This window comes from Lupinus angustifolius, unplaced genomic scaffold (genome assembly GCF_001865875.1).
Source record: "Lupinus angustifolius cultivar Tanjil unplaced genomic scaffold, LupAngTanjil_v1.0 Scaffold_114_14, whole genome shotgun sequence".
Lineage (NCBI taxonomy): Eukaryota > Viridiplantae > Streptophyta > Magnoliopsida > Fabales > Fabaceae > Lupinus > Lupinus angustifolius.
The window spans coordinates 9,213-35,512 of NW_017724936.1; the positions used below are offsets into that span (position 1 = coordinate 9,213).

Here is a 26,300-nt window from a genome sequence, read left to right on the forward strand (position 1 = left end):
TTTCTTAAATTCAATGGACCAGATTGATGAAACTTAAAAGTTATTTAAGATTTTTTTTTTCTCATTTTATCATTTATTTCACTTAGTCACCTGGTATATTCCATTGAATTTAAGAAAATAAATGATTGATAACATATATCTGATCCAGAAAATAATAATGACAATATTGGAATATTTGAAAATTAAATCACCCTGTTATATTTCCCCAGGAAATAAAAATTAATATTAATGGGAAAAGAGGTAAAATCACCTAGAAAAGTTTTCCCAAATATTTGAGAATTGCAAAAGCATCAAGTTTACTTTGGGAGTCAAGATCACACATCTAAAGGCAACATGTCGAATGAGAGAGCCAAGAGAGCTACACTCCCTCCTGCTCAACAGGTACTACTATCGTGATTATGAATCACATTTTTCTCTCTTCATTCAATGTTATTCACCAATCCCACCATTTATTTTTCATATCTTTTTGAACTTTTCATTCTGAAGGGAATGGTTTTTGTCTGCATAACCAATGATATCCTCTAATCCTAAGAGTAAGAATTAATATCTCTCGGATTGTGTGATTGTCTGTCAAATAAGTGCAGCTCATAGGAAACGTATCATTGACCTTTTGATTTATCGACCTAATGTCACCTTACATGACTAGACTAATGCCTTGTTGGTAAATGGTTTTTCTTTAGCACCCAAAAGTGGCTTAGCTAAAAGATAATATTTTGATTATGGGGTTTATTTTATTCTAATAAAAGTTTAATTTTTTTTATGGGTTTGTAAATGGAATCACGGTTCATACTTGACATGGGGTTTTCTTGAATTGTTTATATTATGTTATCTAAGACTCTGTTTTGGGGTATCTGTGACCTTGATGGATTGATTTTGGAGGGGGAATATTTAGATTGTTTTTTCTAGTTTCTGTTGATTTCTGTTCAATTAAGAAAAGCTATAAATTCTAACTACTAACTAAAATGGTTAATTTGAAGTTATGCATTTTGCTTCAGTGAGGAAGATTTTGTGTTTGTTCGTATGTATGATTTTCTTATACGGTTTGAGATTCTGATTAGACATTTGAATCTTAGAATGGAGTTCATTTGTTTCTGAGATGTTTTATATTAAATATTTGAGAGTTTTGTGATATGCATAAATTTTGAGTTGCATGCCTCTGCTACATGTGGTCAGTTTTTAATGTCTCTTGAAACTTTGTATTTGTCGAACTTTACTGTTTTCTATGCCGTGTAATGCAGAACATTGATAAGCTAGAGAAGGTTGTAAGTGCGGGTAATTACTATGGAGCTCAACAAATGTACAAGTCTATTACTGCCAGGTTCAATAAATTTCTTACGGTTACTTATTATTTCAATAAATTTCTTCTTCAATTTATCTGCTTAATTATTCCATTTAGATCTGTACTTGTAGAAGTCGTATGAACCTCAGAATAAAATATGCACAAGCTTTAGATTTAAGTTTTAGATTTTGATGATGCTTACACAATTTTCTGTAGATATGTATCTGCACAGAGGTTCTCTGAAGCTTTAGATATACTACAATCAGGAGCACGCATTCAGTTGGCACATGGGCAGGTTATACATTTTCTATTTGGTGTTTTTCTAGATATAACTTTATCATTTTATTATTTTCACTCAGGCATATGGGGTTAACTATTTGGTTGTTGCTTTGTGGGTGTATTGGATGAGTACTAGACCTTGCTACTTGATACCCTTTTTCTCCGGAATAACACATGCTTAGATGAGGCTGATGAGCAAACAAATGGGTGTTTTTTAATGCGTGATTGCTTGAATAGCTATATCTTTTTTCTGTCTCTAGTGGGCGCCTTTCCCCCTCTAGATTTGCTTCAGGATAGAGCTCTGTTTGTAGCATCTCTAGTGCTATGCTCTAGGTTGTTTAATGGGAGTTTCCTTTTTTTTTATATGCAGAGAAACTGGATAGGTTTGATGCAGTTTTGATTATTTTTCTTTTCCATATACCTATTTAATTCTTTCTGGTATTTAGGATCAGAGAGTTTTCCTCTTCTATTAAGTATTTTTTCCTTGACTAACAAGTTTTCCTCTTCTATTAAGTATTTTTTCCTTGACTAACAAGTTTTCCTCTTCCATTAAAAACAAAATATTTTCTTGAATACTAAAGTGTGCATATTGGAAATGAAATTGCACAGGACAATTATAACTGTCTCAGGTGATGCATTGCATATGAGGTTTAATGCATATAAAAACTTCCTCTATAGTTAGGAAAAGTATTATAACAGTTAATGTAAAAAACATACTAGAACACCTAAAAGCAATCCCGGTGGACTTAAAATGAAGCTAATTCTATTAAAATTAGGGATTCTTTTAGAGATCAGTGTTTTGTCAATGAATATGATTTATGGTAGAGTATTACGGTGGCATTCGATCCATGTACCCGACCCCACCTAGTGGGATTAAGGCTTGGTTGTTTTGTATTCTTTTAAAAGTTTGTACTCTAATAATTAATTACTGTAATTTTTTAGAGAAGCAATGCTGTAATTAATAATAAGCAATACTATTAATAACGGAAAGTGGTGCATAGTGGTCACCCCCAAAACTGCTACTATGACATAGCGGATCATGGAGTGGCTGCTGCTATGAAGAACTTAATTTTTTTGTAAAAGACGAGCACTTGGTACTCAATACTATAAGCAAACGACAATAAACAAAATGGTCTGCAATGTTCATTCAATTGTCAGCTCTGCTCTTTTGTGGTCATGGGTGATTCAGATACGACTGACAATTAGTAGAATGGTGTAGAAAAATATATTTACAGTAGTATCATGGATGTATTATAAAGTATATGATTATAATTTTATTAATCTTATAAATATGAAGTGATTATGAGTTCCATCCCCTCCACTTTTACTTGCTAATGTGTATTAAATAAGTTTTAATGTATAAATCATAAATTAAAGAGCAAAAAGAATTGTCTAGTGCTAATTTTAGAAATTTCAAATTATATATTACGATTTACGCCTATTAAGTTAATGAAGTCCCACGCCGATTGAAAATATGAGTCAAGATCTATTTATAATAACTTGGGCAATCATCCCCATGTGAGCTAGGTTTTGTGGCAGAGTTTGACCCAATCATTCTAACATCGTATCAGAGCCAACCTCGATGTTGGGCCACCCTTAGATGTTCATTCCTGCAAAGTTCCATGCTTCAGATGGGTCATTCTTGGGCATGACAGGGTGTGTCAAGTTATTGATGCCCCACATCAGTTGAGAATGAGTCAAGAGCCATTTATAATAACTTGGACAATCAGCCCTCTATGAGCTACCTTTTCAGTGGAGTTAGGCCAATAAGCCAAATTATTAAAAATATACATTCCTAGTCCATCCTCCTAATAGTAATTGTCGAAAATTCAATTTATATGTTTTGTTTATCAAAATGTATGCATTTATAGCTGTACCTGAGGTTCTGATTCCTTTCTTGTGTCTGGTCCACTATTGACTCGATTTCAGCATAAGTTTGCTATTGTCTATTTTTTTGGTGATCCCACATTCACATCTTATCACTTCAGTGTTCTTTATAAATAGGGCTGTATACTTAGTTTTCTCCTCAATCAAAATTGGATGTCAGTATAAACCTCCTGAATTACTTGTTAGCTGTGGTGTGAACTGCATTTTTAATGATATAGCTTTTCTGAACGTATTACTATTTAAGGTTTTCTTTTAAAAAGAATAATTCATTAAGAGAGATAGGAAATATATGGTTGGAGGATCAGAAACCATTTTAAAATGTCTGTCTTTACACATCTGATGATAATATTGAAATTTGATCAACAGCCAAGTTTATAATGAAGCTCCTTTATTTTTCTTTATCATAGGTTACCTGTGGAGCAGAGCTTGCTTTATTATTTGTGGAGACATTACGGAAGGGGAAAATTCCTTATGATAGTGAAACTCTTGGTGCGCTCTTATCTTATAAACTTTTATTGTTAACATTAGTTTATTTGCCTTTTCTATTTGTGGAGCTTTATAAATTGCTTGTCAAGTCTCCTCGATCAGTTTGGACCACTTGGTTTTATTTTCTCCAGTTTAGTCCATAGTGGAATTTTGTTCTTTATTTCTAAAAATACATATTGTAGACCGTCTTGAGAAAATCTATGAAGCATTTCCTCGGGTCCCACTGCCGCAACACTTGAACCACTTGGGGGACGATGATGATGACATACAGCAGGTATCTGAAGCCCTTGGAGCTGCAAAGATCCGTGCGGAAGGCTGTTCCTCATTCTTAAAAGCTGCTATTAGGTGAGACATCACGAAGTTGAAATGTATTCATGATTTTGTTTTGCAGTTACAGAGTAATCCCCTTTATTAAGCAAAGTGACTTACCAAAGTTTAACATGTATTCTATAAAAGATACTGTTGTGTTAGTTTATGTTACATATGCATGAGTCTTCAATTTACACAGAGATTAATGTTTTAATGTTGCTTTGACTATAGAAGCTCCAAAATAATCTTTCTTAATATTTATCACTGAGCACCAATTCTATCATAGAAGTATCAATAATTTCGTACTATCTAGTCTTCATGTCATTGAGCACGGATTCCTATTTATTTTCTCCATTTTTCATTCTTCTACTAAGAAGGCTCTCTTTTCAATGCCGGGTGTGCGTAGGTCCTCAGACCAAGTTTTGGTGACTAGCTCTTGTTGTTTTAGTAGATAGTAGAATTAAAGAGTCTATGTTTTGCTAACAAGCGTATTGCTCAAGTCTTCAAGACTTGGTGTGAATGTTTGATGATGATTTTGGAGGCTTGATTCTCCTTCGAGCCACTTATCCATCTCCCCTACTCAATATTTCTACTATATAGTGCGCATGAATGGAGTGTAATATACTGTGCAGATTTTTATTTCTTGGTTGATCGATAGGGTGATTCAATAGGTATGCTAGGAATTGACTAAAAGGTCAAGGTTTGATTCCTGGGAGCGACGTTTGTTGGAATGGGCAGCCACGCACTCCGAAAGGAATTAGTTGCTTACCCAAAAGGGTGAGGGTATACCCTTGGTAGTACCAAAAAAAGAAACCAAGGTCTATACTATTGGTGATGGTGAGGTGACAATATTCTTATCTCTTCCCGTTGCATTGTACTAGGGTACAGATGGTGAAAATAACTGAGCCCTATTTAATGTTTCAATGTTCTGTTGAGTCATCTTCTAGGAACATTAGGATGTTGTGATTTAACGTGGGTGGTCTGATCCTTGCTTTTTCTTTTCCTTTTTGTTCTATGTAAGGTAAATTATTTAACTGTACCTAATTAAACAAGGTTTCTAATTCAATACCCATGACACCCTCCAATCTTATTGAACTTTCAAATTGCAGGGTTATTCATATGAATATATGTCACAGCATAGTTTTATATATGCTTGTCGATTGCCTTATCTGGACTGATTATATTCCTGATTCGATGTTATTATTTTTAGGTGGTCTGCAGAATTTGCAGCAAATGGTTATGGATCTCCAGAACTGCACATTATGCTAGCTGAGTACACTTATTCTGAATCCCCTGAGGTGGTAGGTTTGATATGAGGCTTCAACTATACCATGATTGGTGCTTATCTGAATATGTATTTTGTATTTCCTGTTAGTATATCTTAGAGGGAGAGAATGATGCATGATACTTTAACCTAATCTATTGTTCTTAGTGTTATTAAATTCCTGACATAGGGGCATGACATTGGGATTTCTGAATAAGCTATCACTAAAAACGCATGGCATGGTTCAAATGGTAGTTCTGTAGGATTCGGACTTTTCAAACCAATTGCCAATGAGAGAAGTAGTCCAACAACTATTTAAATCATTCCCGAGACAATGAGGCAGATACTTTATCTAACTGAACCTTTAAGCGAAACCTGGACTCTTGGACATTAAAACAAATCCTAATAACAGACAATAACTTAAACTTAATGCCAAATACAGCCCATTTCTAACTTGGAAGATAACTAAAATAAAGCATCATCTTTGGAGTCAGAGACATGATTTCATGCTCAAAGATAAAGGTTTTCCCTACATAACAGAGTTTATTCCATCAGGAATATAAAGTATGTTCAATGATATTGCTTATTCTAGATGCATCCGTAAGTAGCTTCATTTCCTTGGTAAATGCAAACTCTTTGCTAAGGACGGGCATGCTTTGCGTCTCAGTTGTTGTCTAATAGCCACATTTATGACAATTAGAAGTTTTAACTAGACTATAAGTGCATGATTATTGCTGTAGCTGTACCTACCTAGAGTTTCATAAGTTGCTGTTTTGAACCACAAGTATGAATCTGTTTCAGGCTACTGCATTTAACTGCAGAATTTAAATCTGTAGATAATAGCTACTAATTGCTGGCAAGGCCCCTTAATCTATAAATGCATTGATTTTTGGAGCAGTTCATGTTTATGAGTTATTCCACTCATATGGAAATGCCTTTAAGCTATAAAAGCCTCACTTACTCTTGAAACTCTTATGACTTTTTGTTGTTGAGTGATTATCAGTACACTTTTTACTTGTAGGATATGGCTAAAGTAACTTATCATTTTGTGAGAGGAAATAATCCAATGAAGTTTGCTTCTGCTCTAGTCAACTTTATGGAAAAGGTCAGTCTCATCACATATTCACATTTTTATTCCTTGTTGTTTGGTTCAACTTCAGACAACTCAGTCGAAGTGTGCCAAACAACTGTGTCCTTCTTCTGCCAAAACTTGGTTCAGCTTTGATGCTTGATTTAATTATTGGGTGTTTCTAGAACTATTTCAAATGAGTTGACTTGGGCATTCCTTTTGTAGTTTTGGCCTAATTTCTTGAAGGTTCTACTAATATTGACTTTTTGTTTTTGTTTTTATACATGCTTAGTGTTATCCTGGTGAAGATGATTTGGCCATTGCTAGAGCCATTTTGAGGTAAACCTTAAAAGCATTTAAGAACTAGATAGTCACTTTGAAATTCTCTGCCATTGTTTTTATTAATTTTCCACTTCTGGATATTCGGGATGCTTGCTTATGATACTTAATAACCCATTTTACTCCATTGAGTTTACTATGTAACTTCTTGAACATTGGATTCAACTGTATGTGCATACTCTCAGTATAAAGTTTTGGTTGTGATGCATTTTGACTTGCGTTAAACACTACTTTTGTACTGGAGTTTGTCTTACCATCTTAGTTTTCATTGTCAAAACAAACACTTTCAATGAACTTGAAGTTCTAGGGATTATGCGATAGAAGTATTATATTTCTTTATAGTGGCCTACTGCACGAGTATGGATGGCAAATGGATGGTTTTAGATTTGAATCCTAATGGATGGATAGAAAGTCATCCATCAATCTATATAAATCCATTTAAATCATATTTTAAATTATCCAATTTATCCATATCTAAACTTAATGGATGAATTACAATCCATCCATGACTCCATTTTCATGGATTTGGATGAATATATATCCAATCCATTTGATTTTTTTATTATTGAAACTAAGAAAACTTTTGAAGAACATTTTTGTTTTAAAAACCACTATTTCAATAAAACATTTTTTAAAATCCATTTTTGTAAGAAAAAAACAGTTTTAAAAATTATTTTTCTGAAAGTGTTTTTAATTTTTTAAGTGTTTTTTTTTAACTTAAAAAAATTGCAATATTAGTCAAGCATGTGACGTTTGAGGTTCTACGTGAGAGTTGAGACAATGAATGAAATTGGAAAACAAATATACAATTTTTGAATGTTTGTTTTTTGGATGGATTGGTTATAATGGATGAATTTAAATTCATCCATTACTAAAGTTACCATTGGATTATATCCATTTAAATCCATTAGGTTTAGCTCTAATGGATGAATTTAATTTTCTTGGATTTGGATGGATTATGAATTTTTTTTGCCACCCCTATGCACAAGCTCCCACCTAGTGAGGTCCCAGGAGGTTAGATGTATGCAGCCTTACTGTCACAACTGTAGTACATTACAATACTAGTCCTACTATTCTACCAGTATTATCAATCAAAAAGTTGCTTCAAAAGAATAAGAGAATAGAATCAGTCATATACTAACCTCTATGATTTGCTGTCTAGGTTATGAACAATGAGAATATTTTTCATTTGTCATAGATTAATATCATGGATGCTTAATCATTACCCAATGATAAGTGGTCATCCTTGATGACAGTTGATGAGTAAATGACATCCATCCACTCTTTTCAACAATGTTGATGTACTTCTGATCTTGCATTTACAATCTTTGCTTTCTTCGGTTAATGCCTGTCACTGGTAATTCTGCATATATACCAACATGGTGTTTGATGCGTCGTTGACCCATGTGTATAAGAGTAGGAAAAGAAAATATAAAGGTGGGCTGAAAGTGATGGGCTTAATGTGGGAAAGGCTACTAGTGTATATGAGAGAAGAAAATTCAGTGAGAAAAGGGAGGGAAGGACATAATGAAATGGACCCCTGGACATCCGATGACTGGAGGGAATGATTCTGTTATATCGGAGTGCAGGATGGTGGAAGATTAAATGAGAGGAATCAGGGATGCTGAGGTGGAATCTGAGAATTGTAGTTGAAGTGGGGGAGGTCTTGGCCCAGGGAGGATTGTTAACTATCTTAGGATCTGTTTGCGAGTCGGTTTTTAAAGGGTAACGAAAGGAAGAGAAAGACTTGGGAGCTATGAAATACACTTGTTAGATGACTCTTTAGCCTTCCTTTCACCTTTATTCCCCTCCAAAACCAAACTCACAAACAAGCCCTTAGTGAAAATTCCTATATCTTTTTTTTTTCAGTTTTCTGTTACCTTGTTACTGGTTACTATTTTCTGCACCTTTTCTGGTCCACGTGCTGTTATTTTCTCTGCATATTTGGGTTAGTAGGGGAATTACATCAATTGTAAGGAGCTAGGCTCCAATTTGGTTCAATATTACTTGGTATTTTCCAGTTTTCCAGTTCCTATCAGTTTCTAACTCAAAAGTCATTCATTTCTTGTATGACAGGTATTTATCTTATGGTAATCTTAGAGATGCTAACAAACTAATGGATGAGATGAAGAAGCAAACTGAGTCCACAGAGGTTGAGTTTCCTCAGACAGAATTGACGCAGTTCATCGATTATCTTTTGCAAACGTAAGCTATTTACATTGTTTTATTAATTAATTGATTAATTTATGTTCTAAGTCCAGACATAGAGAAGGGATACTTTGCATGACATCAAATTGAAGGAATTGGGATCACTAAAATTCGGGGAAAACTGATAAACAGCTCCTGAATTTAATCTATTGCCAAACAAAAGCACTTTGATAATTTACATCACTTATATAAAGCATGGTGACTGTGTTATATGGCTCCATTCTTTAAACAAAACAAGCTAAGCAAGTGCCTGTAGTCTGTAATAGATGAAATTATAAACGTATAAATTATGGTATGGAGTGATGAACTGCAATGAAAATCTGTTTTGCTAGCGATTTTTTACGTTTTCAATTTCCTCTTTGATGCAGGATGGAGAGAGATGCTTTGCCTCTTTTTAATATGCTGAGAGCAAATTTTAAGTCAAGTATTGATAGGGAGCCTTCATTCAGTGAGGTAAGCTGACTCACCAAGTTTTACATGTCCCCTACCACCCTTTGTAGCTGGTTGTAGCACAGTTAACAAATATATCCGCATAATCGTGGTGTATGATTCTATGCAAAATTCGACCGGTCATTTGATCTTATTCTTATTTGATGGTCTCTCTCGGGGCTCAACGCCTTAAAGTAAGAAAATAACATGCAGTCTTTGACATGAAAAACTATGGTGTAGATGCTAGATGATATTGCAGAGAAGTTCTATGGAGTACAGCGAAGGAACCCCATGGGAATGTTTGGAGATATATTCAAGGTAACAATCAATACTTGTTTCAAATAATCTGATATTGAACACCTCGGCACTTGCAAAATCACATTCAAATAAGATTCAATAGTTTATATTAATTATTCTCATTTTTCACAATAATAAATTTTCTCACTCGAGTCACTTCTTATACCGATCAAGTTTATTATTTATTTTTGTTCACCACTAAGCATAGTCCATAGATTTTTTTGGGTTATCACATAGTCCATAGTTTGATTATAGAATTATATAGCCCAAGGGTAGCCAATATAGTGCATTGAAGGAATAATTAAAAGCTGAACACTAATCTTAATTTCTTATTATGCAGATGATGGGGGTTGAGTAAAGATATTTATTATCGTGCAAAAACAACTTCTATCCCATGGAAGGATTACCTATTGTTGTAAAATAGTTATAAATTAATTATATAAAAGATTTATATAATCATAATACAATTTTTTATGTTTAAGATTGAGAAAATTCATTTACCAGTAAACAATAGCTTTTGTGTAATCTCTTGACTATGTTTTACTTTGATAAATTTGCTGTAAATGCTAGACCCACAATTTTGCATATCTAAGAGTTTTTGCAGCAAAAACTATGCATTGGTGATTGATTACATTTAAGTTTGTTTTATTTCCTAGTTGATAGTTGGAATGTATGCAACCCCTTATTTGTGTGCTATTAATTAAATAGATTGAAGGGGATTCTAGAAAAAAATTGTCTTACTTTGACAGTTTGACTTGTCTCTACGAGTAAATTCAGGAGAGTTTTAAATTAATTTATGCAAACCTTTTTATGAAGATTTGAGTTGAATTCAAAGTGTTGAGGTTGGTAAGCAAAAAAATTATTATGTTCATTCTTTCAAACAAATTATTTGGTTTTTCCAAAGTCAATGATTTACATTATTGTAACACTTTTATTTATCTATACATGAAAAATTTACATTTGCACCATAAATTAAAGAATAATATTTGTGCGTATTACTGTATAATTCAAGATTTGAATTATTTCTTAAGTTATGGTTGTATTTAGCAAACATGGCTTCATCACACACATATATATATATATATAGAGAGAGAGAGAGAGATTATTTGTGCTTGATAATTTGAAAGACCTCGCAAGATTCATATGAAGAATGTATAGGCCTTCATTAGATTTGATTTTTAAATAGATCTTCATGTTTAAACAAAAAATGACATTTATTTGATTCATACAAGTAGAGATATACTTCATACGATACATCCTAGTTACATAAAAAACAAAAAAAATAATCTCAGACTATGTTGAATGGAAATTAAAGGAGAAAAAAATTGAAAATGGAGGAGCATCTTCTAGAGAAGATCTTTGAGCAACTTCAACTCCATTCCTAAATAAGAATTTCATTATACCTACACATTATTTTATAATTATTACACATTCCCATAAATTAAGGATAATATATATTTCCTACCATAACAAAAATCATTCTTATTCTTATTTAGATATTACAAACTACCCTACATGATTTCTTTCTCCTCTTTTATATCATTCGGGTCCATTGTTTGATAAGAATAAGCACAATAATGCTCTTGTACAAGGAGTATTCTTACGAAAAACAATGAACGAAGAGTATACTTTCAATAAGAACTACTTGATGGAGATGCTCTTAAAAAGATCAAAATAGTCCACCCAGATGTCTAAATCAAACATAATTCTCTCGTTTTGGTAGAGAACCATGAATGTACCAATTTGTGGTTCTTTTACAAACTAGTTCCCTTTAAGGAGTGAATCATGTTTTTACCTATGGTTTAACTAAAAGAAAAGAATAATAATTGGTAATGTACACTCCCTTACATGAATGAGTTACAACCAGTGTTGTCCATGGCGGAAGACGGCCCACAATAGTTGCCAAAATTCAACCATCAAGACGTTGTGGATGGCGTTGCAGGCAAATAGCGGATATCATCATGGCGGTCAACAAAAAAATAGATAAAAATATAACATAATAGGAAAAATAAAATAATAATACAATAACACAAAAGTCAAACAATAACATAAAGTTTATAAAAAACATTAAGTATCAATGTCTCATAACTTCATAAGATCACTAAAAAGTAAAATAAACAATACTAACAAGTCTATAAAATGCAAAAGATTTAATCTTCTAAATATATTCCTCCTCCCCTACATCCTTCTCCACAACAACAAACTCAGCAACATATCTTAATGTCTTCTTCATCCGAGTCATTACGTTCAAAAGTTGCAGCTTCCTCTTCACTTTGTCTATGTTCCATTTCTTCATCTACTTCTTCAACTACTTTCTCTTTCCCTTTTTAGATGATGAAGAACCACCCTTAACTTTCTTAGAATTTCCTCTTGAACGTATAAGTACAGGGTTCTTTATTTTTTGACGCCTTGTATTCATTCTAGGCTTCCCAATCCCTAAAGCCCTATAAACAAAATCCCATTCCATATCATCATTATCATCATCCTCAAAAGCCCTCTCATTTCCACCTTTATCATCATCTCTATCCATCTCCCCAACAAGCCACTCATTACATTCATCAATATCATTAAGGAAGATTGGATCAACTTCATTCTTGATGTTATAACTCCACTTCAATACTTGATTGTATTTAACATAGACCAAGTTATGCATTCTTTTAATATCAAGCTTATTCCTTATCTTGGTATGAATCTGCAACATTCCAATAAATAACTAAGATGATACACTTATAATTTTTTTAAGGTAAACCAAAATGAAAGTAAGTAAATAATTACTTGTTCAATAACACTCCAATTGTGTTCACATCTCGATGCACTACAAGTCAAAGACAAGATTCTTATAGCTAATTGTTACAAATTTGGGGTTGATGCACCAAACATTATCTACCATACAACTACAAAGGCAAATATATTTTGTTAAGCAATTGACTTAAATATAACAACATATTTTGTAAAGCCAAAGATATTTTATTTCTTACCTAGTGTCATTTATGTCCTCATGGCTATAGTTGTGGATGATCTAAACATTCCACTAGTATTTTTATATATTTGCATCTCCTTCAAAATCATGAATTCTGTTTGTGTATTGGGTGCAAAGTTATGAAGGCAAGCATGCACCCACCTATAACCTCAGGGTGAAATTCCATGCTTCGATTTGCATAATCATATTCCGGATTTAGCATGTGACTAGCTACATGTAATGGGCGATGAAGCTGACAATTCCATCTTTCATCAATAATCTTAAAGACATCCTTGAATTTGTTCTCATTCTCATTGAATGCCTTTATAATGGTCTCCTCAGCCTTACCCATAGCTTCATAAATATAACTCATGGTTACATTCTTCTCACTATCCACAAGCTGAAACACTTATAAGAGGTCCTATAACCTTCATTGTTATGCTACATTCTTCCAAAAGTTTGGCATGAGCACAATTTTTGTTGTCTCCTTTCCTTTGATTTCTCTGGACAATTTGTTTGTTGTCCACTCATCTAAGACAAACATCTTCCTCAAATTTGTCTTCTCCTCATAAAGTATTTCCAAAGATAGAAAGGATGATGTCAAGCGGAAGAATTACTAGATTGAAGAATCATTCGATGGAAAGGTCAGACAAATCTATGCAATGTGTTGCACATGGGGTCCAATAAATTCTTGATTTTTTCATTTCCAACATCTTACCAGCTAGTGCTCCCATTGTCTGTTATAACTTGCATAACATTTCCCTCTCCAACTTCCTCCACAACAACATCAAGCAACTCAAATATTTTATCGTCGATTTTTACAAATCAGACCCATCTATAGACTTGATGAACATTGTCCCTGCAGTCAAATCACTAGAAAATTAATAATACATCGTTGTTTCCTATCAGTCCAAGCGTCATATATGGTGGAGCATCCAAATCTTTCTCACTATACTTTATGATCCTTCATCAAGTCTTCTGTGTAATTTACTTCCATTTTTAGGAGAGAGACTCTCATAACATAGTATGTTGGAGGTGGCAAATTTAGTCCAAACTTTCCGATAGCTTGACGCATTTCACGAATGTTGTCCAACTTTACCAAATGGAAAGGGAGGCGAGCTTGATACTAAAATCGAGCTATGAATTGGTTTACCTGACGCACAACTTTTTTGTCTATTGCCTCCTTTATATTTGCTTGGTGCAACTTCTCTTTCTTAATTCCAGTCTCTGGCTTTCTAAAAAAGAGATCTATATGGTTTTTCTTCTTCCTCTCAGCAACACTACTAGCTATCTGTGTTGTTTCTTGAAGACCTTCACTGAGTGCGCTCTCTACATCACTATCACCCAATATATCCCTAACATCTTGCACCACCCTCTGATATGTTGCAACATCCTTATGATGTCTCTCATTCAAAATTGTGCAAAGCTCTTCTCAAACTTCCTTGGGACACTCAATACATGTCTTAACATTGTCCATCCTTTCCATCAAATGATTCTTCCTTATAGTAATTTCTCCTATATAGATAATAGAGCAAAAATACATATCACATTATTTGTGTCTTTTTCTGTTAGTGAAGTGCAATATTTACGGCCAACATCTCTCAATCTTTTAGTAGTTGAAGATCTTGACATTGGTTGGACAATATGAAGAGCTACTGCAAAAGTACAAATAATATATTTAAGTGAAGAATTACAATATGATAATTGCAATACATTAGATAAAATTGCAATATGATAATTATAATATTGTTGGAGTTTGCTTGACATTCTATAATTAGTAAAATTTAGATGAAATGTTTTTTTATTAAACACGTTTTATATACTGATAATTAATAATTAATATATATCATTTAGTTATAATTAATAATTAGAAGGAAATAAAAATATTCATATTTTTTGTTATCCTATTTTTTTTAATACATTGTGCTATTATTAAACAATTATTTTAAATTTGTATATAAATTAAATTGAAAAAAAATTAAACTGCGAAAAAAGTAAATAGAAATAAATCAAAGTGGAAAAAAATAAATTGGAAAAAAATGTAAACCAAAAAGAAAGTAATTTGAACAAAAAAAAAAGTATTTTGAAAGTAAAAATACGAATTTAAAAAAATATCATGAAAAATAGAGGAAAAATATGAGAAATCAAGAGACAAGAGAGAAAGCAAAACAGAGAAAAGGAAAACGACATGAAAAAGAGTTAACAAACATATGAATGGTGATAATGGTGGCGACAACAACACACAATAAAGAAATTCGGTTTGGAGATAGAGGCAACAAGGAGAAGAGAGAGACAAAAATAGAAAGTGTTTAGGGTTTTAAGTTTTAACCCATACATGGGCCCAAAAAACTCATCCCAACCCATTTGTCAAAAAATACTAACCAGAAAGTCAAAATACCACAATTTCCGATATGGCCACCGCCATAGCAGATTTTTCGAGCAAAAGGTAGACATGGCCATTTGACGGGGTTTCCCAAATGGCTAATAGTGGTAGCCCAAAAAATGCCATCGCTATCCGCCATAGCCGCTATTGGGCAATACTGGTTACAATAAATAATAAATATTTTTCTCTTTGACTATTTATCTTATGGTGAAACAAAAGTTGATCCAAACCTACAAGAAGTAGCACTAGGAACAAATGTGTAGAAAGCTCTAGAAACCTTACTGAATATACTCTTAGCGTATCGATATTTGATGGGGTAACGTACACGTACTTTGTACCCACGCCCATACCAAAGAGAACCACTTATCAGGTGATGACTATGGTCCAAACCCTCCCATATTGTTATACCTTGAATAATGCATTAACAAATGAGTGGGCATCATTGGAGGAGGTTTTGCATCACTTGTGGAAGTGTAACAGGATATACTTGAGGTGGTGGTGGATACGATGGTTCATTAAGCAGTATAGGGTTATTTGAGGAGGATCCACCAACAAAAGAACTGAGGAGATAGGTTAGCAAAAGCATCTTACATAACATGCAGCACTTTGCAAGTTGAGGAACACTCTTCTTAAGTACCTCCAAAACCAACTTAAACTCATCAAGTTTTGTTTAATTCATGTCCTCAATAAGAGTACTCAAATAAAGCTGCTTTTGCACCTCTTTTCGTCGCTATGCTTCTTCTTCATCTCTAGCTCAACATTTGTTCGAGTGAATTCATCCTTTAGCTCACGCACATTGTCACTACGTTGAGCTTCTATCAAATTCAATATTTCTTAGCTTTATGTTGAGACCTTCATTTGATAGTAGTCTATGACTACAGTAACATTAGGATGACCAAATGAGAAAAAAGTTTTCTCCTTGTGATATAACTATGAGAGCTATATCCACACCACAAACGGTAGAAAGTTCACTAGCTTTTTTGAAAAGTCATTTGTGACATTTTGCAAATGTTACTTGTAGGTTATTGTTCTTGGTTATTTTTTTCATCTCTATCTTTTTGTGGCCTTGGCTCTTCTTTGGGCTTGACATGGTTCAATGGAATGGATTTTGAGATATATATCACAAATTAGGAATGGCACATGAAATGGTTAATGAAGAGGTTTTATGCATGTAATAGGGTAGAATTAGGTTACTCTCACCTTTTAATACTGGAATGTGAGGGGAATATGATTTTGTGATTTTTTAAACTATGGACTCTTCATTTTTTTTTGGTTATTTTTTTTTTAGCGAAATTATATAAATCACTCTTCTCTTTTTACACCCATAAAAACCTCTTAATTTATATATATACATTACACTGATTACCCATCATGTAAGAGAAATAAGTGTAATATTTTAAATAAAAAATGTGATGAGTGTAATTAAGTTAACAAAATATGATATATTGTGGAGACAAATCTAAATAATATACGAGTCAATACCTCTTTATTATTTTTGGTTCGTTACAATATAATATAAGAATATTTAAACAATATAGCGTTAGAACTGTTGATGCATTTTTTAACCAAAAATAATAAAAATACATTAACATTAACTTCTATATTATTTAGACTTATCTCCGTAACGAGAGCTTTGAGTGTGCTTTAAATTATTCTCTTGTAATGTCGTGTGCTATCTTTTGTTCTTCGTTAATTAATTTTGAGACTATTTATATATATATATATTTTTTGGTTTCCCACATGTATCTTTGCACTGGAGGCAATCCTGTCCGAGCCGAGAACATCCACAGGTATGTGGGGCTAACTCTCCTAATGGGTATTTTTTCCATCCACAATACTATTTATATATGAGATAATTAAAGTAGATGTTAATATAGTAGCTGAAGCTTTGTTGGAAATTTTTATTGCGATTAATATCTGTTGAGACTTGTTTTCTTTTCAACGTGGTTTTCTCTTTGACAATAACATTAATGTTTCACAGTCGTTTTGTTTTGAGCATCTAATGCTTTATAGTTGTTGAAGGAGTCTGATGGAAAAGAAAGAATGTCTGTTTTATGTAATAGTCTAAAAAAGTGAGGAAGAAAAGAATTATTTTGTTAGAGTGAAAACTTTCCTTTTAGTAACTAATATTCTCTCCAATCTATCTTTTTCTCCTAATATCTTAGTTACACGCATGACATTTGATATGTCTCCCACTTATAGTGTAACCTATGGTTTCTTGATCTCTTCGTAGTCTTTCTCAGCATGTCTCGTCAATAATTGAGCATGATCATGCATCTTAGTGTCTTACTTAATCAAGGGTCACATATATATAACTCATGTTATATATGAGGGACAAATTTCATTTATATCACTCACATCCTTCTACATGGCTTGTCATATATCCAAGTTGGAGAGGGTCTTTATTATCATCCCGTTAAAGATGATGTTTGAATGTATCAAACCGCCATGTGAATTATGAGAATCGCTTATGATACTCATATAATGATCCAAGTAATGTTCTTATGACCGACTAATCCAATACACCATTATTCTTAATAGATATACATATTTGAAGGCTTTATATCTCATATTTGTGATGTATGAGATGTAGATATCAGGATGTCACATACTATTCTCAGTGTGATATACTTGTATACATTAATTGTAGTATTTGACTAGGAACAAATTAATTTGATAAACATCAATCAATACATATGACATATATTATCCAAAGGACTTTATCATATTTATTAAATATTTAAATAAATATGATAAATGAAATACACCATATTAAATAATAATAAGAATAATCTCATAAATATGATATATGGTACAAAGAAAAGAAAAATGTGATTTACTCTAACGCATATGTCAACACTTTAAGGACCCTTACCTTTTCTGAATTTTAATTGTTGGCACCAACAGGAAATAAGTAACCACCCATACCTTTTTTTTGTACTAACAAATGCTTTATATGGACTCTATCATCTCACTTCATCTCTCATGCAACTCTCTACTTCAATGGCAACTACAAAATTTCATCAAATAGGGCTTCCAAATTACTCTTAGCAACTATTGCTTGACTATGAAACCATTGTATCCACCACATCATAACTTTTTCCTATCCCAAAGAAGCCTTGAACAATCAGTGTTGGAGAAGTGTTTAGCTAGAATAGCTGAATTTAACATCTCCAAGTTGTGAAAATCAGGGCCACAGAAGTCCCAAGTCATATAATGAATTTCTTTCATCTTGCCTTTCCAGATTTTTATCATTGATTCAAGTATTTTCTTAAATGCTCTTAGGATTGTAGATAAAAACCCATAAGATGAAAACTTTTATTGGAAAACCAGGTATAAAAGTCTTTAAATTATTTCCATTCATCATTCCCTCCAAAAAATTTATTCTTATGGTTTTTTTCCGAGTTGATTTTTAGAGTAAAAGAAAAAACTTGAGTATCATCTTACAAGTAGATTTCATAGCTCTCAAGTCTCCCCATTTTGATTCCTTCTCTTTTCCTTCAAAAACTAATTTGCAAATAGGTCATTATAAGTTCTTATCCTTTGCCCTAAGGGCTGATTTTAAGAAACCCCTTGCAATTGCTTGACATGTACCAACAGGCATTTTCAAGCAGCTATACTGACATTTTAAAGAGGCTAATGATGTTGGAAGGTATTGCTTGAGCTATGTATTTTCATCAAATCCTCCTTGCCAGCTTTGGATAATAAGCATTTTTCCATAATTTTTGGATGTCATTTGACCAAATGAAATTTCCATACTTCTGGGATGTTATTACTTATTTCACCAAATGAAATTTCCATGCATTAAATAGTATTGTGATGAGACAAGTACCAAGTGAGCACAGTATCAAGTATGACTTTCAACCGTCGCAATCACGGTAACAGTTATGGTTATTGCGATTATGACCATTGCGGTCGTTGGCATGCGGATTGTGGCATTTGCGTTGTGAATTATTTTGTGATTAACTTTTTTTAAATTTGATGCATGTGGTCCAATGCGGCCTAATGTAGTTCAAATACGGTACGATAGGGTTGTGTTGTGGCCGCATCATTGATTAAGAGTCACATCACAATTGTGTTGTAATGCAGTTGCGGCGGTCACCGCAACTGCAATACTGTGGCGATATCAATTTAAAACACTACTTTCAAGCTTTTCCTATTGGCACTCAATGTAGTCAAAATCACGATCCTACTCGTGAGATCGTACAAACTTACGATCTTCAACCTCCAACCCGTGCTCGATCTCAGTTCTGGGCACGCCTCCATAAAATCGTGTGAGATCGTCGTGTTTGAGCGTAGAATCGGTTGAATCGACGATCCCATCGACCCCCACTCTTCTCCACCTCTTTTTGTTCCCTTCTCTCTCGATCCAGGTGTATTGATTTGTAAGATGTAGGAAGAAAGTAGAAAGATAGGAAAAGGAAGCAAGATGTAAGGAGCACGAAGACAAAGAGCAAGGAGACAGATAAAACTTGTTCTCATCATGAGATCCAGTATAGCAGCCGTCTCAGATGAAGGGAGAAATAGAAATGGCTAAAATGAAAGTTAGAAACCCTAGGGAAAATAAGGATTGGGCTTGGATATGGGCTTTTTTATAATATTAGTTATATTCTTTAAAAAATATTTGTTATATTACTAATTTATCCTATTTAGCTAATATACCAACAAAAAAAAGGTTGAATTCTAATATAAGTTTTTTTACAATTTAAGTTTTATTGTTAAAATATTGATTCTTTTATTAATTTATCTTATTTAACTAAAATACCAAAAAATAAGGATTAGGATGTAATATGAGTTTTTTTTACAAACTTAGTTTTATTCTTTAAAATATTTGTTATTTTACAAATTTATCCTATTTAGCTAGCATATCAGAAAATAAGGATTTGATTTTAATATAAGCTTTTTTTACAATCTTAATTTTATTTTTTAAAATACTGATTTTTTTGTTAATTTATCTTATTAATCTAACGTATCAAAAAATAAGGATTGAGATGTAATATGGGTTTCTTTTACCAACTTAGTTTTATTCTTTAAAATATTAGTTTTTTTACTAATTTATCTTATTTAGCTAGCATATCAAAAAAATAAGGATTGGGTTATAATATATGAATTTTTTACTCGCTTAATCTTATTCTTTTAAATATTAGTTTATTTAATAATTTAACCTATTATATATGTATATAAATGTATGAGTTTTTATGTATATATTAATAAGTAGGAACTTATGAGTCATGTTACGATCTTATTTTTACGATCTTTGACTTCCCTTCCAATCTTAAGTAAAATCTCGATTTTAACTACCTTGTTGACACTATCCTTAATGAATTAAAACATTAAATTTGACTCTCAATTCACCAGGCTTCTATTGAGACAGATATCACATGAATGTGACCACTAACATCCCTTAGGTTGACATCACAGCACCAAATATCCTACTGAGATAAGCAAAAGATTATGAACACATAAATAGTACAGTTGATATTAAAACCAAAGCTGCAGTGTAAGAATAATCCTATAACCCACCACAGCTTATAAAAATGTTCACACAAAGAGACATCAAAATATAGTACATTATTAAAAAGAAACGAAAAACATAAAGCCATGCCACCTTCTATCAAGTACCCAGTTCTGCGAACAAAGATTACTAGATGATGGTGAAGACTTGACACTAAGTCCCATAGACAAATTACATAAATACAAAAGGAAAGTACTATTTGAAAGATGCCAAAAATTATTGTAACCATACCCATAGGCTTCAACTGACACAGAATCCTGCACGATTCACTTTCCAACCTTCTTCTGTGCAGCCTTGGTGAGCTTCCCTCCTCCAGAAGGGTCCTTCTTCTCCACACTCTTGATAACTCCCACGGCCACAGTTTGGCGCATGTCCCTCACAGCGAAACGACCAAGTGGAGGATACTCGGAGAAAGTTTCAACCACCATAGGCTTGGTGGGAATCATCTTAACTAAACCAGCATCACCATTCTTCAAAAACTTGGGCTCCTTCTCGAGCTCCTTGCCAGATCGCCTGTCGATCTTGGTCACTAGCTCAGCAAACTTGACAGCAATGTGGGAGGTGTGACAGTCAAGAACAGGGGCATAGCCATTTCCAATCTGACCAGGGTGATTCATTATGATAACCTGAGAGATAAAGTTTGCAGCCTCCTTAGCAGGATCATCCTTCGAGTTTGAAGCAACATAACCACGCTTGAGATCCTTGACAGCAACATTCTTAACATTGAATCCAACATTGTCACCAGGAAGGGCCTCTTGGAGGGCCTCATGATGCATCTCCACAGACTTGACTTCAGTTGTTAACCCAGATGGTGCAAAAGTAACTACCATTGCAGGTTTCAAAATACCAGTTTCAACACGCCCCACTGGCACAGTTCCAATTCCTCCAATCTTGTAGACATCCTGGAGGGGTAACCGGAGAGGCTTGTCTGATGGCCTCTTCGGCTCATTAATTTGATCAAGGGCCTCAAGAAGGGTAGGACCTTTGTACCAGTCAAGGTTTGTGGACCTCTCAATCATGTTGTCTCCCTCAAATCCGGAGATTGGAACGAAAGGAATCTTGTCAGGGTTGTACCCAACCTTCTTCAAGTAGGATGAGACTTCCTTCACAATTTCATCATACCTAGCCTTGGAGTAATTGGGAGTAGTGGCATCCATCTGTTACAAAAATAGGCAGACATGAAAAAGTTAATTAATATATTAATACCGAAGATATAATACTGGTTGAGTCACGACCAAGTCGCTCTCTTAAAGACATTCCATGATACTGCCCAAAATGTGCAAACAGACTATCAACTAAGACGGTGCACTAAATGTGGGACTTTGGTTTTTTCATTTGACACCCAAATGTCCCTATTGATGGCTCATTTGTTCCAACAATAACAAATACTGAAGTAAAGCCTAAAACTTGTAAATATTATATGCCTTGTTGCAGCAACAAATCATCTGCCTCACACCAAGAGTGAAAGCCAGAAGAGCATGCTCACGAGTCTGCCCATCCTTGGAAATACCAGCCTCAAAACCACCAGTGGTGGAATCAATGATAAGAACAGCACAGTCAGCTTGGGATGTTCCAGTGATCATGTTCTTAATGAAATCCCTGTGTCCAGGAGCATCAATGACAGTGCAGTAGTACTTCGTGGTCTCAAACTTCCAGAGAGCAATGTCAATTGTGATTCCTCTTTCGCGCTCGGCCTTAAGCTTGTCAAGCACCCAAGCATACTTGAAAGACCTCTTGTTCATCTCAGCAGCTTCCTTCTCAAACCTCTCAATAACACGCTTGTCAATACCTCCTAACTTGTAGATCAAGTGCCCCGTGGTAGTCGACTTCCCAGAGTCCACATGGCCAATGACCACAATGTTAATGTGAACCTTTTCTTTTCCCATCTTGACTTAGCTCAAAGCCTCAAACCAAGGATCTGAAAACATTAATCACAAGAATTTTATCAAAAGCTATCATCCTTTTAACACAGACTGTTGATACATGAAAACAATTCAAAATCCATGACCAACTAGGCATTGGCCTAATGGGGTAAGGCCATGTTAGATCCTTGGAAAGACCAAAGGTTCGATTCCTAGGAGCGACACTTATTAGAAGGGGCAATCATACACCCAGAAATGGATTAATTCCCTTACCCATAAGGTGGGAATACCCTTGGTAATATAAAAAAAATCAAAATCCACATTTATCAATGAAGTCACCAACTGCTATAAACATAAAACTATCAAAATGGGAGTAGGAACTCAGATTACTGAAGTGATCAACATAAGACCCTGATTTCTAAATCAAGCTACTAAAGCGAAACACATCATGTAAAACATAAAAAAAAACATGCTGCCTACTACAGAAGATGGAGTATTCAGGACAAGCATTCTTCATCAAAATGTAACATATACATAAATGAATATTGCAGAGATCTATTGGTAAACAAAACAAAAAAATCCTAAAATAAATCATGAACAATTTTTCATACAAGTAGTTTTCAAACCAAACATGAATACAAATCCCAAAACCAAAATTAACTCTGATTGTTGCAAAAATGAAAGCTAAATTAACATCAACAAAAATAAACATTTAGAAACAAAATATCGAAAAACAAAGAGAACAATGCTGATCAAAACTAATGATATGATAACAATAGAACAAAAATCAAAACAAAATTAACATCAAGAAACAAAAAAATGAAAAACTCACACAATGCTGATCATAACTAACGATATAAATTGAAAACAATAGAGCATAAAAGAATGAAACTGAACGAAAAAAACTAACATAACAAAGTGGAACCCAGAACAATAATTGTTCAACAATTGAAGTATCCAACTAACAAACCCAGAAGAAGTTGTGCTAAAACCCTAATTGTGAAGTGACACCAGAGCGTAAAAGGGTTGTAAGGCGGAACAAAGATATGTTGTCTCAAATAAGTCGTTAAACTATGTTATTTATAAACTAGAATTATGTTTTCTTGAAGTAAGCACCCAAATTGTTAATATATTTTTTCATTTGTATCATTGACTGGTTTTACTTGCAGAACACGCTTACTTGGGCAACAAGTTACAAATGTCAACTCTAAGAAATTCTCTCTTCTCTTCTTCAATCTTCAGTTTTATAAACATACGTGTCAGCTCTTATAATTAATTTCTTTATTTTCATAATTATATATGTTATCCATATTTTATTCTTTTATCTTTCTAATCAGTATATGTCATATTTTAATGAAGATTGTCATCGCTCATCAAGAAGATTTTCAAGGCTCCCTTTGGATATAAAAGGAGGACGGCCCATGAGGCATGAGGGTGTGTGTGGCAAGTGAGCATCACATAGCTTATAATTAATAGGGACTTCAAATAATTTTATACTTACTTATATAACAAATTTTATTTCTATATGATAAATATGTAATTATTTTTATTCTTTTTAAAATTTGTTAGGTTGTTAATTATCATTATTTTACACATAAACTCATTCAATAATTTTTTTGTTATAGTGATCATTGTTTTTTATATTATTATGTAGTTTATGTATAATAGAAATAAGGTTCTAACTTAGAGTAAAAAAATATAAGATCATTTAATGTCAAAGACCATACAAAAGTATATTGGACTAACTATTCAATATGTAACAATAGTCAAGCCTAAAAAGAAAATGCACCTTATATTCTCACAATTTAAGATCTTGTTCAAAATTTATTATAAAAATGTTATATAATTAAATTATTTCATATATAATATGAACATCATATTATTTTATCATGGAGTGTTGTTAAAACTGTACCGGTTATCAAATTGGTCAGAGTACTGGTATAGTGGTTCAACCGGTGGTTCAATAATTACATCGCATGTCGGTTAAACCGGACATACCTACTTATATTTATATATATATATATATATATAAACCTATAATAAAAAATTTCAAATAGATAGATACTCAAATTTAAAATTCATATTCATAATCTACTCAAAATTCACATAAACAAACAAAAGTCTTTAACAAATTCAAAGTCTAAATTAAAAAACATATATCAATACAAAAGTATCACTTAACAACTGCAAAATATAAATAAATGACACAAGTTCACAACTCACTCTACAAAGTAAATAAATTTGGAGTTTTAACATTTAACACCAAGAAGTCAAAGTTGTCTCATATCGATATTATATTTTTGCATCAAATCCTATCTTCAGACAGTACTCCAAGATTACACAAATGTCACTGAGATTACACACGAATGTTAGGAACCAAAAAGTGTAATCTAAGTATGTCTTGGAAGCATGTGCCTTGAAGTGTTGAATAATGATTGGAAAGATGGGTCACATTGTAATGGGTTTTTAAGTTTTTTTTTTCAAAAAACAAAATATGTGTATAAACCGGCCGATTCAACCGGAAAGTAGGTATGTTAAGTTTAGGGTTTAGGGTTTAGGGTTTAGGGTTATGGGTTTTTAAGTTTTTATGTTTTGACCAGTTTTAATACTTGGCCGGTTCAACATCTGTACCGTACTGGTTAGGAGACTGATTCACCAGTTTTCCGGTTGAATCGGCCGGTCCGATATAGTTTTTACATCATTGTTATCGTGGCAACTTATTTTAAGGCGTCACTTTTATTTAAACTTTAATATTTAACATTCATATAATTAAATTAGGGACTCACATTTTTTCTTGCATCTGACCTATAAAATATTAAGATTGACACTGATAGAAAGAGATGAAAAATATAGTCGATTTTTTTATTATAGAGAGCCGTAGAGAGATAAAAAAAACATCATAGATTTTTGTATTATTTTTTATTGAGAAAAAGAATTGAAAGAAATGTTTCTAACTCTCTTCCACCCTATTTGCTCTCATCACATAAGAGGGAGAAAAAAATTTAATATTTGATTTTTCAATCTCTCTTCTTCAGCTCTCTTTATATCAGTGTTATGAAACCCGAGCCGGACATCAACCCGGAAGAGGTCTCGTACAGGTTCTAACCGGTTTGACCGGTTAGACCGTCCGGTTTAACCGGACAATGTCATAATATTATATGTAATTACATATTATATAATTAATTAAAATAAGTTAATATGAATTAACACACTTATCAATATATATGTTTTTCATAATGCATATACATATAAATTAAAACAAAAATGCTTCAAATAAGATTAAGTCTTATATAATTAGAATTAAAAATCAAAACACAACTATCTCATATAGAGAATAAATATTCTAATTCATCCAAGTATCATTGTCTCCAATTAGGTTTTACTGTTTTAGACTTTTAGTCTTTTAGTTTTTAGGTTTTTTCTATTTGCTTATTTTAAAAAAATTGTTTTAATTTTTAAGGGGTAGTTGGCCCGCTTGTTTTAATATAACGGGTTAACCCGAGCTAACCCGGTTGGATCGGATTATTTATGGTCCAAAACGGCCCCATATGGGGAACGACTTATTGGCCAAAACGAGGCCGTTATGGTTGTCGGGTGACGGTTGGACCGGTCTCTATTTCATCGTAATCAATCAATGTAGCTTCTTCTTCTTCTTCAGTAATCCAAAACTCAATGTTCTCCGTACTCTCATAGTCAACAAGATCAAGTGCTCTTCTTTTATTAATGGCCCTAAAA

The 26,300-nt window shown here is 33.2% G+C and overlaps 2 protein-coding genes and 1 long non-coding RNA gene across 3 annotated transcripts; 1 reads left to right on the forward strand and 2 right to left on the reverse strand.

The window, feature by feature from the left end:
• Nucleotides 1–276: 276 nt before the first annotated feature.
• Nucleotides 277–10,479, forward strand: LOC109339823 (Golgi to ER traffic protein 4 homolog). The gene is made up of 12 exons (XM_019577346.1): nucleotides 277–381; nucleotides 1,239–1,318; nucleotides 1,496–1,574; nucleotides 3,853–3,934; nucleotides 4,114–4,276; nucleotides 5,451–5,541; nucleotides 6,526–6,609; nucleotides 6,866–6,912; nucleotides 8,989–9,117; nucleotides 9,489–9,573; nucleotides 9,790–9,867; nucleotides 10,187–10,479. The coding sequence occupies exons 1-12, from the start codon at nucleotides 334–336 to the stop codon at nucleotides 10,202–10,204; spliced, it is 984 nt and encodes a 327-aa protein (XP_019432891.1). The 5' UTR covers nucleotides 277–333; the 3' UTR covers nucleotides 10,205–10,479.
• LOC109339824 lies at nucleotides 4,287–25,405 on the reverse strand. The gene is made up of 3 exons (XR_002106718.1): nucleotides 25,394–25,405; nucleotides 11,350–11,357; nucleotides 4,287–5,060 (listed from the first exon to the last, which is right to left on the reverse strand). It is a non-coding gene; the product is annotated as an uncharacterized LOC109339824 (long non-coding RNA).
• LOC109339822 (elongation factor 1-alpha-like) lies at nucleotides 20,646–23,609 on the reverse strand. The gene is made up of 3 exons (XM_019577344.1): nucleotides 23,476–23,609; nucleotides 22,128–22,621; nucleotides 20,646–21,860 (listed from the first exon to the last, which is right to left on the reverse strand). The coding sequence occupies exons 2-3, from the start codon at nucleotides 22,587–22,589 to the stop codon at nucleotides 20,970–20,972; spliced, it is 1,353 nt and encodes a 450-aa protein (XP_019432889.1). The 5' UTR covers nucleotides 22,590–22,621; nucleotides 23,476–23,609; the 3' UTR covers nucleotides 20,646–20,969.
• Nucleotides 25,406–26,300: the final 895 nt, after the last annotated feature.

Coding starts and splice junctions, on each gene's coding strand:
- LOC109339823 (XM_019577346.1), top strand. CDS start 334: ATGTCGAATGAGAGAGCCAAGAGAGCTACACTCCCTCCTGCTCAACAG. Junction 3,935..4,113: donor TTATGATAGTGAAACTCTTG/GTGCGCTCTTAT, acceptor TACATATTGTAG/ACCGTCTTGAGAAAATCTAT. Junction 6,913..8,988: donor ATTGCTAGAGCCATTTTGAG/GTAAACCTTAAA, acceptor CTTGTATGACAG/GTATTTATCTTATGGTAATC.
- LOC109339822 (XM_019577344.1), bottom strand. CDS start 22,589: ATGGGAAAAGAAAAGGTTCACATTAACATTGTGGTCATTGGCCATGTG. Junction 21,861..22,127: donor TGATTTGTTGCTGCAACAAG/GCATATAATATT, acceptor TTTTTGTAACAG/ATGGATGCCACTACTCCCAA.